Source organism: Salarias fasciatus, chromosome 18, assembly GCF_902148845.1.
Source record: "Salarias fasciatus chromosome 18, fSalaFa1.1, whole genome shotgun sequence".
In the NCBI taxonomy this organism is placed as follows: Eukaryota; Metazoa; Chordata; class Actinopteri; order Blenniiformes; family Blenniidae; genus Salarias; species Salarias fasciatus.
The window spans coordinates 20,081,923-20,099,196 of record NC_043762.1 but is presented as its reverse complement, the minus strand read 5'-3'; the positions used below and the strand labels follow the sequence as shown (position 1 = coordinate 20,099,196).

The 17,274-nt window shown below is 43.2% G+C and overlaps 1 protein-coding gene across 26 annotated transcripts in view; it reads right to left on the bottom strand.

Annotated features, from left to right (window-relative positions):
- Positions 1 to 17,274, bottom strand: part of dlg1b (discs large MAGUK scaffold protein 1b) — a 101,502-nt gene that overhangs the window by 37,450 nt on the left and 46,778 nt on the right. For 24 of the 26 annotated variants that reach the window (XR_003933479.1, XR_003933481.1, XR_003933480.1 and 21 more), the window contains one exon: positions 3,887 to 4,051. Coding sequence is in view for 23 of the 26 variants with exons in the window: in XM_030115719.1 (XP_029971579.1) it covers positions 3,887 to 4,051 (165 nt within the window). In the remaining 3 variants the exon portion in view is untranslated. Of the gene's footprint in view, positions 1 to 3,886; positions 4,052 to 15,797; positions 16,159 to 17,274 lie in introns of those variants that run through there. The other 2 variants (XM_030115732.1, XM_030115744.1) reach the window with 2 other exon arrangements.

Genomic DNA, 17,274 nt, shown 5'->3' with positions numbered 1-17,274 from the left:
TGAGTCTGGGCATGGGACTTTCTTGAGTGGAGTTTTCATGTTCTCTCTCTGAATTTGTCAGTTTTCTCTGGGCACTCTGGTTTCCTGCAACAGTCCAAAAACATACCAGGTACTCCTGAGGTTAACTGATGGCTCTAAACTGAACGAAGCCAGGAATCTAACTGCTCTGTCTCCCTGTATTTGTCCTGAGTTTCTGCCTTCATGGATAATCTACTGCTTCAAACAAGACAGACACGAATAAAGCAGTCCGTTAGAACGGATGAACAACTGGTCTTTCTTGGAGAACTGAGTGTTTTCGTTATTGAATAACAGTTTTAATATCATTATGACTGATAACATAATTATTAATGAATTGTTTTGCGCTGTTCTACAAAAGTGAGAGGAAGACTACTTTCAGGTGAAACGAAAATGAAAATGTGAGAGCAAATAAACAGATTTGATTTATAATAAAGATACATATTTTAATTTAAAAGTCAAATTAATTCTCCGAATGGTCATGACAATTTTATTTGTGGTTTTAGAAATGTCTCATTTGTGACTGTTGGGCACAACAAACTGTTTCTTAAAACTGAGAGACACATTTAAACAGGAACAACATTCCTCAGACAAACACTGAAACATGATGTCTTCATGGCTGCTTTGGATCTGTACATGAGATAACATCAGACTTAAGTTTGAGCAGGAAACTTTTGCTTTGTGGGGAGAAAAAACGATAAACAAGGGAAAAGCAGAGAACGAGAGCGATGAAAGAAAACAGTCAGCGATGTGGAGGTAAAGAGGTCAAGCTGAGTGAGGGATAAACTGACGGAGGAGGAGGGGGAAGCAGGACAGCGCTGGGTCTCGACACACAGAGGCTGAATGTTAACAGCGACTCAAGCTGCTGCCGACCGGTCGAAGAAACAGAGCAAACCCTGCATGTTGGCTGACAGGTGCAGCAGGGAACCGATCGCTAATCAATGAAAGCAGGTGCTGACAAGTTTTAAAACTGATCTCATCAAGGAGAATCTGATGTGCTGAATGCATTAACATATTTAATACATATTGATCAGAATATTAATTCCCTAAAGTTACTTGACACCAGAGATTGTGTTGACCACAACAATTCAAACAATAACATCAAATCTAAATATATTTTATTTAAAAGCAGAATGCTTTGTCCATACTTCACTTTTCAGTTTCATGCATTTTGTGTTTCATTGCAGCATCAGCCGCTGCTTCAGACGTCGCAGAGTCGCCACACGATGGCGGCAAAGCTCCACTGAGCGGCGCCGCAACATCAGCCGAGTTTATTCAGCATTAATCTCATCTTGTAGACTCTGCTGCCTGACCACCATGGCGTAAATAAAACATTAACTCCTTGTAAAATATTAGATCGCAGCTCACCAGCAAAACAGACAAGCCCAGATTGATCACACAATTATGTTTTATACTGTATTAAAATATACTGAATACTGAAATAAGCTTTAGTCACTTTGAGGTGAAGAGACCATTTTCTCATTAGAGCTCATCTATGAATAACAAAGCATGCTTTTCACTACAGATTTTATGTACTTTAAATACTTTTAACATGAGACAATTTAAACAAGTATAAGCAGAGTAAGATCAGCAGGAAGTGAGGCATTCAGGAGCGTAGGATTTTAATGTTTTCAAAATGCTCATTGCTCAGAGTCGACTACATCTTCACACAAGTTAAGTTTTCAAACTGAAAAAAAAAAACAGACTGAATGTTTCTGCTTCAGGTTGTGATTCAGGTTACAAATCAAGCCTGGATAAACTTATTGCTGAATTGACTGCTGAACAGTGTTCAGAAAACCATGAAGAGAGGCTCAATTCAACAGTTTTCTGCTTTCAGTACATCTGGAAACTTGTCTTGTTGAACTTAATTTTTCTAATTTTTTTAACTTGTATGTATATTAAAAAAAAAGCAAACAATTTCTTCAAACTTTGAAGCAAGTCCTTTCAGAAAGTTCCTTGATTTGCCTTAAACTTGTTAAGTTACACTTTTCCCCATCCACCTTTAACCAGTCACACTTTATTAAATTTTAACTTTTTTCTATGACTATTTTGTCCAATTAGGAAGATATTTCACATGAAGGCAACTTTTTTTTTTTTTTTTAAATGAATGTAATTAGCCAACTCCCAAAACAGAAAAGACACACTGAGAGGGAAGACCGGTCAACAGATGTAAAGGAAATTCATGACGGTAGGGAAACACAGACAGATTTCATCTGATTATGTGAAGTTGGTGCGATGCTCCATCAACAAACACAAAACTGGCCACTGAGAGCTTCACAGGAGGCCTGAGCGACGACGGACAGAAACACACCAGCGGCTCATAGGAGAGGTATGGAGAGCGACATGAACAGGAAACGAAGTCACGTGACGGACTGCACAGACGCCAAATCCTCCGTGGGAATCCATCGGTAGCTCGGATCTTGTGGAAGTGTTGGTTGTTTTAGGAAGTCGACACTAACACACTCCAGCACGAGTGATGTTTCAGCCTGGACTGCGAACGTAGATCATCGATCACTGACACAGCTTCACTGCTCGTTCTGTGTTTACAATATGAATACAAAGTGCTAAAACGATCACATACAGGACGTTTTCACTGTCATGACCTCAGAAGCTCTGATCTTCTAATGACTGATAAAAGACCATCTAAATTCCTATTGTTGTATTTCAAGACCAGCTTCTTCCAGCCGCGAGATAAAGAGTCTGCAAAGTACAGGCAGCTTTACAAATGCTTCAAAAGCAGTTAAAAATCTCAGTTCTTATCCTGTGTTTTTTTTTTTTTTGTTTTTTTTAAGCCTGAACACGTTTTTCTTTTCTCAGAATATTTTATGAGAATGAACATGTTTTCAACAGCAGATTCACCTGCTGTGGGGTAAAATCACTGCCCTGTCCACAGGTAAAAGGCTTCTTTGTGGAGCCTTATTCCTCCACCTGCTGTACAAAGTCGACCATCTCAATAAATCTGGCGTCTCCCTTCATTACTGCCACGGTCACTAGAGGTCACCGCCATTCTAACTTCAAACACAATAGGTGTGATCAAGAAACCTGTGATCACTGAAAGTTGACACACTGCATTGCTCGTGTAAGATTGTTCCCACCTGCCGACCCTGGAAACTGTACCGCTGGAGGCTCCGAGAGGAACCCGGACCGGAGGATTCGGACATTTAGTGCGTGAGATGATGTGATGTGATGAAACTCACTTAAGAGCAGCTTCAACGTTTCAATGATGATCAGACGAAGGCAACAAAGAGGAGCACAAATCCCCCTCCTCTGTGTGTGTGTGTGTGTGTGTGTGTGTGTGTGTGTGTGTGTGTGTGTGTGTGTGTGTGTGTGAGTACATGAAAATACATTCAATTCTAAATACAGAACACATGAAAAGAGACAGAGAACAAAGAGAAACATACGAAAGGCGCCAGACTTTACCAGGCATGACAAAAGTTTTCATCTAACCTCTGCTGCTTCACTTCTACTGTGGAGTTTCCTTTCAAAAATTAATCCAAGTCTGCAGAAAGAAACTAAAATGTGGTAAAACTGTGCCTGTGGCTCTTGGGAACCATGAGTATTGTTTATCTTAATGATTCATCCCCTCAGTTATACAAAATGGTGTAAAGAGTAACTGTAGGAGATGGAAGAAGTCGACACTTTCCCTTTGAAATACATGCTTATACATGTATTTACTGTTAAAAATGAAGGGATTCTCTTGGAATCTTCTATTTGAGTGCAGCGGTCAATCAGAAGACCAGCTGAGTGTCGATGGGGAGCCGCTGTTTAATGAGTAAAGACGTGAACTCTGCTGTACAATCATGTCAGAGGATAAACAGAGAGAAAAAGGAAGAATTGATCGTCAACAAAGAAACGGCACTTTGCCTCCTACCTTCATAGGTGAGATGTGAGCGTGCGTGACATATCCGTGCACGTTCTCTATCTGGGACAGGTTCTTCTCTGCTACCTGGACGAGCTCCGCTCCCCCGGCCTCCTCCGTCAGCTGGGGAGAGCTCTGGTCTTGTGGGGATGAGTCCTCATCATGGTGCCGGTACTTCTGTCACACCAGGAGCAAAAACAAACGAAACATTATCAACACTGCAGTTCCACTTCAGGGGTTATGAAGCATATAAACACCGTCCAAGAGGAAGAATGCATAAAATGCAGTATTTAGGCAAATGAGTGAAGGTTTTCAGAGAACAATTTACTCCAAAATGGGACCGATTTGCAGTTTTGACTCAGAAAATCGAGGAGTTCTCGCAAAAATGACAGACTCAAAAGGGTTAAAAGCATAATTCTTCTCTGCTCATCTGACTGCTTGCTTTTCTTGACAATATGAGGTGAGTCACGCACAGCTGGAGCACTTCAGGTCTCGCTCGAACATAAAATTCTAGTGACTGACTCATCGCCACAAAGACGACTGGCTATGATGAAGTATGAGCTTCTTTGATACAAAAGACAAAGCTACATGAGGCCTGCGGACAAGAGCAGTGGAGGAAAAGCGTTCTCATCGATCATTTAAGTTCAGGGCTTCGCCGCTTCTACTGCTGCTTGAAGAATCTGAATTTTTGGAGTGTTTTGATCAAATATAATGTCGAAAACCCAATTCAAACATAATCTTTCCAGCTTATTTCAGCTCCATGACAGGCTGGTAGAGCAGCAACAACCTCTCCAAATCTGAGGCCATTCTAACAAAACCTCCACAAATAAAACTCAGCTTATACGAACATATTTGATACAATAACCCGACACTGGTGAAAAGCCATAATTAAACTTCTTCCGTAAATTCCTAGTATGACAGACTGAACCCAGTTATGATCACACTTTCCCATTTCTGTTTGTTGTGCAAACAGCACATCTTGATATAAGAACACTGAACAGGGCCTTTTTCCCCCCAGAAGCTTGGACCGTGTTGCACATAAACATCGTATACCAGTCACTGACACTTGCATATTTACGTGGGCAGATATGACTGCAGCCAAGTCATCAAAAGCAGCAAAAGGCATCTGAGCTTCGAGGGAAGTTCTCCAGCTGAAAAATACTCGCTTTAATTCCTCAGCACGAGTTGTGTGACTGCAGTAAATGCTACAAATACACTTAGCCGCACATATTCAGCAGCAAATAATCAGCAAACCAATAAAAATGTTTTCTTTTACTCCGGTCTTGAAACGTGTGGATGATTTACTGAGCTTTGAGAAATCTGTAGAGAAACACAGTTTAAATGCTTGAAGGAATTTTCAAAACTTTACAGAGCTATCTCTGCAGACGTCATGTAACAGAGGATAATGTCAATCTATTGATTAAAAAAAACCCCTAAATATTCATGAGCGAGGGTTTTTGTAAACAAAATGGAAAGCCAAAAAGATTTTCATTGAGAAAGTCATGCTCTCACCCAGAACCTCAGTTCAAACATCCAGACCTGATATGCACCAATCACTTCCTCTCAGCAGCAGTGAGGAAGCCTCGTGGGCTCCAGGGGTCGGTATCAGGGAGGATGGAAGTCATATTGTGTTGTGTGTGTTTTGTGTAACTTGCTGTGGGAAGGACTGGCAACACTTCAAATATGCAAGGTCACATTTCACAGCCATCACCCCGACACGGCGCTCAGTCAGGCCAGAGGAGCAGCAGGCGGGGTGAGACCTGCCAGAAGGATCACCCCCCCCCCACCCCCTTTCCTCAGCAGCTCTGTTTTCATCATGAGGGGATAACGTCTACAGAGAGTACCCGTACGTTCTGACACAGTCTAACCATAAATGTAATTTATTGGGATTAAATGTCCCTCTCACAAGTGAAGCAGAGCTGCCAACTCTCATGAATCAGAAGTGTAATTCACACTGTTCGCTCTGAGATGAGACACTGAGGAGGAAAGTTCGGTTGATGTTGGACTCCTTCAGGAATTTGACATGAGATTTCATCATCAAAACAGGAAGTATGAAAGAAACCAACATATAAATGTTTTCTATAACTAATATTTGAACAAAATCATAGGTTAGGTGAGGAAACATTTTTCCTGTTCTTCATTACTGAAGATGAGCCAGTTGAACACTTCAGAGCACGACACTCGCTCAGATCAGTGAAACCTTGGAAACTTCCTGCAGCGACTTCAAAGACATTAATCCGAATCTGAACCGGATTATACCACGCTTGATTGGCTGCAGCGTTGGCGCCGCTGGCAGGTTGGGGGATAAGCTGTTAACACTCCCGGGATAGGCAGGTTAACAGGGGCTCGTGGGGAACCGGCAAATGGCAGCCGCCAACCGAAACATCGGGGGGACGCAATGGAGGAACATGCTGCTGCGACCTGGTCAACAAGCACAGCACAAAAGATGTTCCTGAATGTCTCACGCTTAAAGCTTCACTTGTCCCGTCAAAGAAAACAGTATGGACTGATGGAAACACAAGGATGAGTGAAACGTCGTTTCACTAACGTTGAAATAACAAACCAAGCATAAAGGCATCCTAAAACTCACTAGGCCCAGTATTGAGCAGAACTAACAGCTATTAGCTAATCCTACCAAACTGTAAGAAAGTGCTTTAAAAAACCCGCTGGGAAAAAATTTAATCCAAAAATCTAAATAAGTTAGCAAAAATATTTATCATAATGTCAAAATTTGAGCGCTGAGTGCACAAAACACTTTATTCAAGATGTCAATATTGTTTGGATGCCAGCAAGTAAGAGTAAGTCGTATCGAATGAGAGAGAAAAGAAAAAAAAAAAAAAAAAATCGCCTTGTCCGCACAGCGCTGGAGTATTAATACCAAAAACACTCATCTCAAAGAAATGCATTTCAGGTGTTCAGTTGTCAGATGGTCCTAAATCTACCAGGATCAGCTCCAGAACTACAATGCAAGTGCAACTGAGCAGTGTCGATGGTGAAGGAAAAGATCTTCTTTTTTTAGAGGCAATCAAAGAGCGGCAAGATGAATTTTGGATGATTAACATCAACACAAAGTGCTTTTAACTTCTGCACAGTATAACATACTTAAAACACAGTGAAGCCTAACAAAGCCTGACGTCTGATCGCTCAAACTCTTACAGGTCCTAATACTTGTTAACCTCGGCTGACATTTTCGAGCCTTAGAAGTTTACAAGCTTTTTCTGCTGCCAGACTTCAATGAAAATATTTATTCTGTTGGTCAGGAGGAACAAAAACAGGAAAATTACAGTAAATCCTTATGTTTTGACACTTAATAGACAAAACTAATATTCTAAACAACTGATAGCGACAATTATTATCGCTGTTTAACGCTAAAATGTGACGCAGATCAACTAAATCACATCGACTGAAAGAGAATAATTCAGCAGCTGAGCAGAGCCCGAGCGGCAGCACAGCTCCTGTTAATCACATGCTGTCAATCATTTCTCACTGGAGGACGTCTGACTCACAGTTCGCCACAACATTTCCTGATCTACAGCTGCACCGTTTCTTTACTGGCACAGACATCCTCTGAAGGATCCCCGTTTCTTCTGAAGAGAGACGATTCAGAAGGTAAACCAGATTCACCAACAATTCTTGGCTGAATAATGGAGGAGGATCTGCATAAAACTCAAAATGCTAAATCAGAATAACCGATAACGTGACACGGATCATACATATTGACTCATGATCACTTGAATAACCTGACTGCAGATATTGGATATTGATTTCTAGTGGGCGCGTAAACAGACTTATTGTTTTTAAAACTTGGGCAGCAGCAGATCTGAACAGAACCTGGAGATATCCGCTTAAAAAGCAGGTGTAAGAAAGTGACAAGCACCAAGACGCTAAACCGTGACGATCAGTCTGATTGTCACCATTATCCCTCAAAGTGAAAGCTGCGGGAAAATAAAAATGTATGGGTTTCCGTACACTGTTCTGTTTGATATGCGATCAACGCCGCTGAGATGGCAGTAAGGGTAACGGTAGGAATAAACATAAGAGAAGAAATCATTGAGTTTCTATGTGACATTAAAAACAGAAACGATGACAGAATTGCCTGATGCATTATGGAATCCGTCTGTCACAGTGGCAGGTAGAAGAAAAAGATCAGCTGCAATCCTGGTGCAGATTAACACTCTCGATGCTAATGCGAGTCTGATGCATGAGTTTGGATCCTGAGCTGCATCCACAGTGATTTCTACTTTAATTACTGATCTAACTGTAAGGGAATTCCCTTCATGTCGGGGGCAGAAGCCACAGATTAACACTGGAAGACAGATTATACTGCTGAAGTCAAAACAACCTCTTACCAGCTACGACTGCACCATGTTAAGAAGGGGTTCATGACTTCATATAATCCATGAGGCTGTCAGTGTGACCATGGCCTGCAAGTATTTAGCACCTCTGTCTTTCAAATGGGATTCAGGTGGGACCGGACTGCGGTGCCGGGTCGTGTGACGAGGATCCCTGAGGACCCCAGGAAATATTGAGGTGGGTAACGTGCTGCCGTCAGCAGTCCCTGTGTCAAAGAGCTGATTAAGTGAGGTTAGCATGCAGCGACACCCATGTGCAGCGCCTTTACTGAGCTGTGGATACAGCTCCTCATGACACAGGCAGGTTTGAAGAGGCACACTGTGCACACTCCCACCCACATCTGGCTGCTTGTCAGACGCAGAGGACCAACATTATCAAATCAGAACAAATTGCTCACGAGGAGTGACAAAGTGAACATGCTGGGTGATTGCCAGGAGACTTTACAGTTATATTGTGTAATTTCTTCTCCCTCTGCAGCGCATTCCTGAAAATGGTAAATGGATTCAAATTATTCAGCAGATTATAGCACTTTAACAGTCTCAACACCCCAAACAAGATCCATCACATTTGCAGACATTCTCACATTCGAGCACCGATGTGACAGCTGCTCTGGGAGGTGGGGTTCAGTGGAAACAGAAATGGGGGACAGGACGACTCAGGTTGGGATTTTTTAAACAAAGCTGTCTGTACCGACTGAGCAACAGCCGCTTCATCCTTACAGATGTTTCCATTTCAGCATTTAGACTCTTCAAACACTGTAAACAAAACAACAGTGCTGCACTTGATACTTATATCAATCAGAGGAGTTCACACACCCGCCCCTCGGCTGTTTCTCACAACCTGCAGGTGAGTTTCGATGCAGGAGACGCGAGCACACTCAACAGCTTGAGACTGAATTTTGAATAACTGCCCGGCAGCAGATGGAGCGGCGTTAGGGGGGCTGCAGGCAAACGGAGCAATCATGACACACAGGGCAGCAAAAACCTGAAACACTCCTCGTGCGAGGACGGCTGACTTACAGAGGGAAGCCGGTTCGAGTCCCTCCGCGGGTTACAGTGCTGCATTCCCTCAGCCCACACAGAATAAATCTGCCCGTACCGTCTCCAACACATTCACTAACTCAGCACTGACCATCGCTGTCTGACGCTAAATGTGGAGGGAAAGAAAAGGAAAGAAACAAACGGATCACGAGTTCAATGAGGCGCTGTGCCTGAGCGGAGCCCACTCACTGTGGACAAATGGAAATGTAGGTGTAGGAGGAGGCGAGGAGGTTTCCAGTGATGACACTGTCTGCTAGGAGAGGGCTGCCCTCTCCCCCTCCTGCTCCTCGTCCTCCTCCTCCTCCTCCTCCCTGAGAGAGCTGTTGAGGAGGAGGAAGAGGAGGAGAACCAGGAGGAGGAGGAGGAGGAGGAGGAGGCACAGTGCCGACTCCCGCCTGCCAAAAGCAGCTATAAATAGGAGCATCAGTATGGAGCGGATGTAGCAGGATGTTCAGCAGGAGGAGGAGGAGGAGGAGGAGGAGGAGGGTTTCTGGATGATTCAGGAGTGAGATGAAGAAGCTGGGAACAACCAACAACAATCTGACTGCCGAGTCCAAAAAGCCTTTTTTCTGGGCTTTGACATTCACTTTGCTGCATTAATTATTAATTTTCTTCTCTGAATAATGAAGTGATGAAACATGTGAATATCAACTTTATTCTTTCCATTTTCTAATCAGCATTGAGTTGAATAAACAAAACACTGAGCTAGCTGAAGAAAGGTAATTATTTGTAACAAAGAATAATTTCTTACCGAACAAGCACAGTTCATTATTTGTTCTTGTGAAATTTGTGACTCCTGTAAACATTTTCTCCTGTTGATTACAGGACATTTTATTTGAGATGTTGTATCAACCCATTTCCCACAATTTGAAACAAAAAAAATAAAGAAAAAATTGAGATCTTGGCAATGAATTTTTCACAGATCTGAGAGGAATAAACTGAAGGATCTGTGAGAGCTCTGGCACCTCGTTCTGGTGTCATTAAGCGTAACGTGAAAAGTGGTACAAGAAAACAACAGAAAATGTTGGCTAATTGAAGCGGTGTGATGTGTTGTATCGTTCACAGGGATTCCTGTAAACGCTCATCTCAAGAAAACAACACACAGTAAAGGCAATAACTCAGCTTTGCTGACCTTACCACACCACAACATTTCATAGCTCAGTAGTATTATAAAAAGTGCATTCCACGGTGTAAGTGTGGCAGAAGGGGCTAATTTAGCCTGAAAGTGGGAGATGTCAGGGTTTTTCTTCAATGTTGTGTTTTTTTGAGTCAATCGCGGTCTGGTATCACTCGGAGTGAGGAGCTTGTTAGCAGCAGGAAAGAGTGGGCTGCTGAGAGGCGTTCAAGTTAAAAGTGTTGAACACGTGTGCTTTAGAAGAGCTCACAGCCCGGCACTGCAAAACAATGATTAGAACTCTTAATTTTGGAGCTTTTAAAAATGGACTCATCACCCAGAAATGTGCATTTGGATTGCGGGAAGCAAATCATATCAAGAGCTGAACTGAAAACAAACTTTTGGATAAAATAGAACAGCTTGTCCGCTCAAAGCCTGAATTTGTAACATTTCATTATTGAATCGCTTCAATCGGATTCATTCAACACAAAACACAACAGAGACAGATCTGGCCCCGTATTCAGGCACACGGAGCCATTAGAGGGGAAGCTGGACTGGAGTGATATAGTTGTTTTTTGCTTTCTGTGCACAGTCTGCCAGCTTGTCTGGAGGTTTGTTTTCAGTTTAATGACGTGCAAAAAACAAAAAAAAAACTTCAAAACGCAGTGGCATTGTCAATGTATGAAACTCACAGCGGCTTAGAAAACACTGCCTGTGGTGAGTTAGTGCCGTCATTCTGGCCCTTTAACAGAAAAAAAGACAAACAGCGATGAACTCGAGTGTACTTGAAATGAAACTCCCCATTGACCTTTTGCCCTGCTGGCTCTGATTGGACAGTCACAGTGCCTGCGGGCGTCGGGGTTTCAGCGCCATGTGGAGTGACGCGTCGGCCTCTTACCCTTTGGACGCAAGGGACGGCTCGGATTAATGTCGGATCAGGACTTGATATCTATTGTTAATCTGAGGGATTGGGGAGCAGTGGCGATCGTAAATCTCAGACTGAATGCTAGACAGTTCCATTGAAAACATGTGATTAACCACTCTGCTGCCCTCACTACCGCAACTTCTGCTCTCTGACGGTTTGATTGCAACTAGTCTTAATTAAGCCCCATTGATCAGCCGCCATCGACTGCTTTCACAGCCACACACTCGATAGATTGTGCCGGAAGTTATCAATCGTAGAGCCGTAGAGTATTTAGTGAGCTGCTGCTGTTGCTTTTTGAAATAAGAGGGCTTGAATATCAAGTCCTTTTCCACTAAGAACTCGGTAACAATCTGAATTTGCTTTGTACTTCAGCCCATTAATTTCCACTCAGGTCAATCAGGATTCATCAACAACAAAAGTCATGATCCAAACAATCGTTTACAGGCCTGACAGTCAAAGATGAGGTAGATTTATGAAGAACCTCTTCCCCCCCCCCCGTGCGTTGCCGAGCAGACGCCGTTAACCCTTTACTGCTCAGGTTGTGTCAGGAAGGACATCTGGCGGGAAAACTTGTGCCTAATCATGCATGCAGAAGCGGCACAGTCACGAGTTTCTACAACATCAGCGGTGGTAAAAAGACGAAAACCTTTTTTTGAGATATCGACTCAGATTCTGAAGGCTAACACTTGTTTCAGACAGAATTTGAATTGCTAGAAAAGCTTTCCTCTGTCACTTACACACCAATTACTTCAGGAAAAGGTTATCCGAGGGCCAGGTAGAGAAAGGACAGGCAGAGAAAGACAAATTACTATGACAAAGCAGTTGTTTCATGAAAGATTTAAAATACAGTGGAAGCCTGATTCTTGAATTGGCTGAATCCACAGAGGACAGACAGCTGGATGGATCAGTATCTTCTCACAAGTGAGGAATACATTAGTCGGATTAATGCATGTTTTGTTTGAATATTTCTTCGACCTCATTTACCTGTCTGCCTAATCCAAACAAAATACAGAAGAAAATACTTTTCTTCACTAAATCAGATGTTGAGTCTATTTTTGGAAAACGGCTTTAACCTGCACCTTGCAAAAATGTGTTTTGAAAACATAAATCTCAGGGTTTTATCAGTCAGTGAGTCTTAATAGTAAAATCATGTTAAAATTAAAATTTGGAGTCTACTATTGCAGCTTTACCAGAAAGAAACTTGTAAAAGAAACAATGTGTTTGAAGGTTCAATTATAAGGCCTAATCGTCACTTAAATGTTTGTCATATCACTCGTCAGCAGCACAAATATTAGTGAGTTAGTGTTTTTCCCATGTACAAGATGCCACTCAACTCTCATACAGCCGCCAGCTGTCGGAGCAGCAGCGATGCCAGACAGCAGCACACCTGCGAGAGCGCTGCCCAGGAAGACAACCATCCTACAACCGTGTGACTGGAAACGATTAGGTGTCGTTTCACGAAAGCAGCGTGGTTTGGCAGGATGTTCATCAAATTAATGAAAACAAGGTAAGGCATGAAGGCGACTTCTGATGCTAGCAGAGCTAGCTAGCCAAGCTCAGGCTAGTCTGTTATCCTGATGTTTGCAATGTGCATTTTCCTCACTATGAATACCTTTTAAACACATGTATACTTTGCTGCTTTATCATCAGTAAAGATTGCTTCCTTTGTTCTGAGAACAGTCACAACACAAGCATATCTAAGGAAGATGACACTCATAAATCATTGGAATATAGATAATATGGCCAATTTAATACTAGAGGATTAGAAAAGCATGTTCAGCTAGAGAGAAAATATCGTACGAGGAGTAGCAACATTAAGTAGATGTAATGTTTCCCTACATAAAATATAAATGAAGTTGCATCTTGTGCTCATTAAAAGCATTGATGGCCTGAATCTCAGCAAATGAACGAAGAGGTGATGCTACACTCACCGTTCTGCACGTGTGCAGTTTCAAGGCCGGTAGTTTAATAATAATAATAATAATAATAATACATTTTATTTGTAATGCATGTTATATTTAAAAATCAGAAAGTGCTACGCAGCAGGAGAAGTAAAGCTTTTAAGATATTTGAAGCAATTAAAGCCTTACATCAGCTCTTAAACAACACATTTCAGGAAGAATGTTTTAATTACTTGGCCAGAAACTGTTAAATTGTGACTGTTTTCAGACCATTTATTTTGTTCAGATGAGTCTGAATCTAAAATTTTGAGTTTAGTAAACAGAGAAATTTGTCCCCAGAAACATCTCTTATTTCATATCTGTACGTTTCTCAGTGTTCCACTGTCTTAGAGACCCCTCTAAAAATGCCTTAATATTTCACGGACTGATGCAGAGAAGCACGAGTGTGAGCAGGCCGAGCCCTGACGTGTCTCGGCTGACAGGAGCGCCGATGTGGGAGTGAGCTTTTGCTCCGTTGGTGTTTCCCTGCAGAGCACATGTTGACCACACATGCACGTGCCCGCCAGCCTGCTCCCGACGTTGCCCGTGTGCGGCCAATGACAACGCAGCGCTGCAGTGGATCCGGCCTCTGATTGGCCGGAGCCACCGAGGCAGAGACGATGTGTGGCTGGCTGGGCCTATAACGCTGCGTCGGGTCAAACAGTAAACACAGCAGCTCGGTGACAGCGAGCAAACCAGGGATTTCTTCCCCTTCAGCTGTGGTCTGGTAGGCACAGAACACGAGGAGCAGCAAGAGCCGAACCTGCTCTGAGTTTTCGGCATCTGAAGGTTTCGGATCAGATGCTGTGTGAGTCTGAGCTCCAGTGCAGTTCCAATATTCACTGCCCTGCAGGGCTTTCTGCATTTCAGATGTGATGTGGTTCATATTTATCTCTGAAGCAGTCCCCAGTTCAAACAATCTTATATAAGAAAACATCAATTTAAAGCAATAGCTTGATGAAAATGTTGTCCTCACTACAACAAGTAAAAATGGTGCACAGAACAAATGAGGTGTGAATGCACCAAGTCTGAAGGATTATCCTGCAAACATAACGTGGACCAATTGTAGATTTTTTTGTATATCAGACTGTAATTGACACTTTTTCTTCTGGAAGCACAACCAGAGCAGATTGGCTTCTCTTTTAAAAGCGTAATGCTGCAAAGCAGAAACAGAGAAAAAAATAAATAAAAATCTGAAGCAGAACAACATTTTATCTCAAATACATAAATCTGCCAGTCAAGAAAGCAAATCTGCAATTGCTGTTTTACTGGGCTGTCACTTCACATGACTGAACCATCCTGATTATTGAGATTAAGTGCAGACATTTTCTGGAATGGAAGGAACAGTATCTTCAAGCTGTTTTTGACGGGCAGATCATGGTTAAAAAAAAAAAAGACTATATGAACCCTAGCACGCTCAGCGACAGGCTAACATTATGGGAACAGTGGGATGAATGTATTGTTGATGTTTGTGAGAATCTATAAGTCTGCAGTTTCAATTTCAACCTTTAGGAACATTTTTGAGGCTAAACTGCAAAATGACCCCCAAGGCAAGCAGCTTACAATCCCCGCTTTTCAATAGCAAACTCTGAAATTAGGGTGCATTATGGGACGCATCCAGGACACAAGCTAGAGAATACTAGTTTGTAGAGTCAATTAAAAAAAAAGTTTTTTTTTTTAAAAAATGCAAAGAAATTTTCTCAAGGCAACAACTTACACCAGATCTCAGCGTCGAGCTCAAGAACTTCAGTCATGCATTTAATAATTCCTCAGCAAGTTCTCCGATTAAGGTGCATTATGGGAAATATTGGAGGAGATTTGGAGCTCAATGAACACACGAGCATATAATGAATGTAGAGGCTCGTGAACAGCCAATTTTATATTGAAGTCATGTTTCTGGAAATCAACAGTACAAAAGGACGGGTGAAGACGTTACACTCGAGGACAAGAAAAAAAGGAAGTCATTGTGAAACTAAGTGGACATTTATGTTCAGCTACAAATGGACCAATCCTGCATTAAGAGTGTGAGAGCCTCAGATTCGAATCCCTTTAGTGACATGAAGGAAATGGCTTAAACACTAGCCAAGTCTAGGGTGCAGTTCCAGACTTTAAAAAGGAACACAGACAACCATCATCGCCAACATGCACTACAGGACGCGAAGAAGTGGTGTGTAAGGCTGCAGCGTTGTGAGAACCCTTCACCTGACTTCAGCACTGCTCTCAGCTGTCAGGCGAACATGATGGATGATCGTTGAACTCATGAGTTGGAATAAAAATTGAAAATCGATTGCATTTTGAGGTAATTTCTGCACAAAGTTTCTTTGTGAAGAAGCCAGGAAGCAAATTAAACACGACAAAAAAAAAAAAAAAAAAAAAAGTAAATGTTAGCAGCAGTGGTCAGCTCTCTGATGCTCCTGAACTCTGACCCATCTACCTTGTGGATTTCAACATCTGAAAAAGCAGAAATGAACTTTGGCCCCTGTGACACCGTGCCCACACGCTGCCGAGGACGTCCCCGCTGGTGGACCTCGCTCGGGACACTTCCACCCACCTTGCAGCCGAACATGAGGGAGATGGTGCTGTTGGTGCAGGCCACCTTGCAGTGGCACAGCATGGGAGAGAAACACTCCACCTTCTTGGTGCTGGGGGACATCTTGTCGGCGCCGGGGCAGTTGGCCGACAGCCGCCTCCTCCGGGAGCGCTGTCGGCTCCTCCCGCGCTGCCGCCCTCCTCCGCCGGCCGCACATCCTCCTCCTCCGCCTCCACCTTCCGCCTCTCCACCTCCTCCACTGCTGCTGCTGCTCCCTGCTCTCACCATCCGCCCTCATTCCTCGCGTCTCTCCATCGCGGCGGGGAGGAAATGACTCCCAGAGCTCTTCCCACATTCAGGGAGAACCGCCCCCCTCTTCCCCGTCTCCGCTGACCCCTCCCTCCCCCTCTTCCTCCTCCTCCTCCCGATTCTTCCTCTACCGGTTGAATATATTCCTCTCCCTCTTGACCTCCTGTCAGGCACTCGTCTCGACTCCTGTCTCCTGCTCTCTGGACTGTTTCCACCTCTCTCTCTCTCTCTCCCTGTTGCGTTTCCTCTGCACTGAGAGTGATGATGCTGATGATGAGGGCTGGGAAGAGTGAGGGCTGCTGTGCATTTAGTGTGTGTGTGTGTGTGTGTGTGTAGCTTTGCTCTGTGGGGGTGTGATTGGTCTCGAGGGAGCGGGGGAGGAAGAGGAGAGAGAGAGAGAGAGAGAGAGGTTGGTCACATGACTCATCGGAAACGAGGAGGGTTGAACGACAGATAGAGAGAGGAAGAGAGCGAGAGAGAGAGAGAGAGAGTGTGTGTGGGGGTGTATCCTCAGGGAAGTTAGAGTGATGTAGGACAGAGTCAGTGATGTGGAGGAGAGGAAGAGGAAGAGGAGGAGACACAGACAGAGGAAAAGGAGGAGTAAAAGCAGGAAGAGGAGGAGATGGCAGGAGGAAAGGAAGAGAGGAAAAGGAAGAAAAATAAAGGAAGTAGCAGAGAAAGGCAGGAGAAAAGATGAAGACAAGTCAAAAAGGAAACAAAGGAGGAGGAGGAGGTGAGGAGGAGGAGGAGGCAAAGGAGAAGGTGAGGATAAGAACGTGTCATAAAAGAAGGAAAGAAAATGGCCAAGAGAGGAAAAGAAGAGGATGAGAGATGGGAAGGAGGTACAAAAAGAGGAAACAGTTCAAAGGATCAGACAGCTTGGTGAACAAAGAGAAGAATAATATGAGAAAATAGAAAGAAAGTAAAAATTAAAAAATGATTTCAGGTTAATGTGTGAGAGAGAAAAGACAATGAGGGAAGATGAAGACAGAGGCAGAAAAAAGGGTTAAATTGAAAGAAACAGGAGTGGGAAAAGATAATCTGGAAGGAGATGATGCCAAGAAAAGAAGTAAAACCAGGAAGCAGAGGAGACAGTAGGACTGTGGCTGGAGGGAAGAGAAGGCATGAAGCTGTCAGACTCAGAAAAGACAGGTAGAAGAGGGAAAAGTGAGGTAAGAGGAAGAAGAAT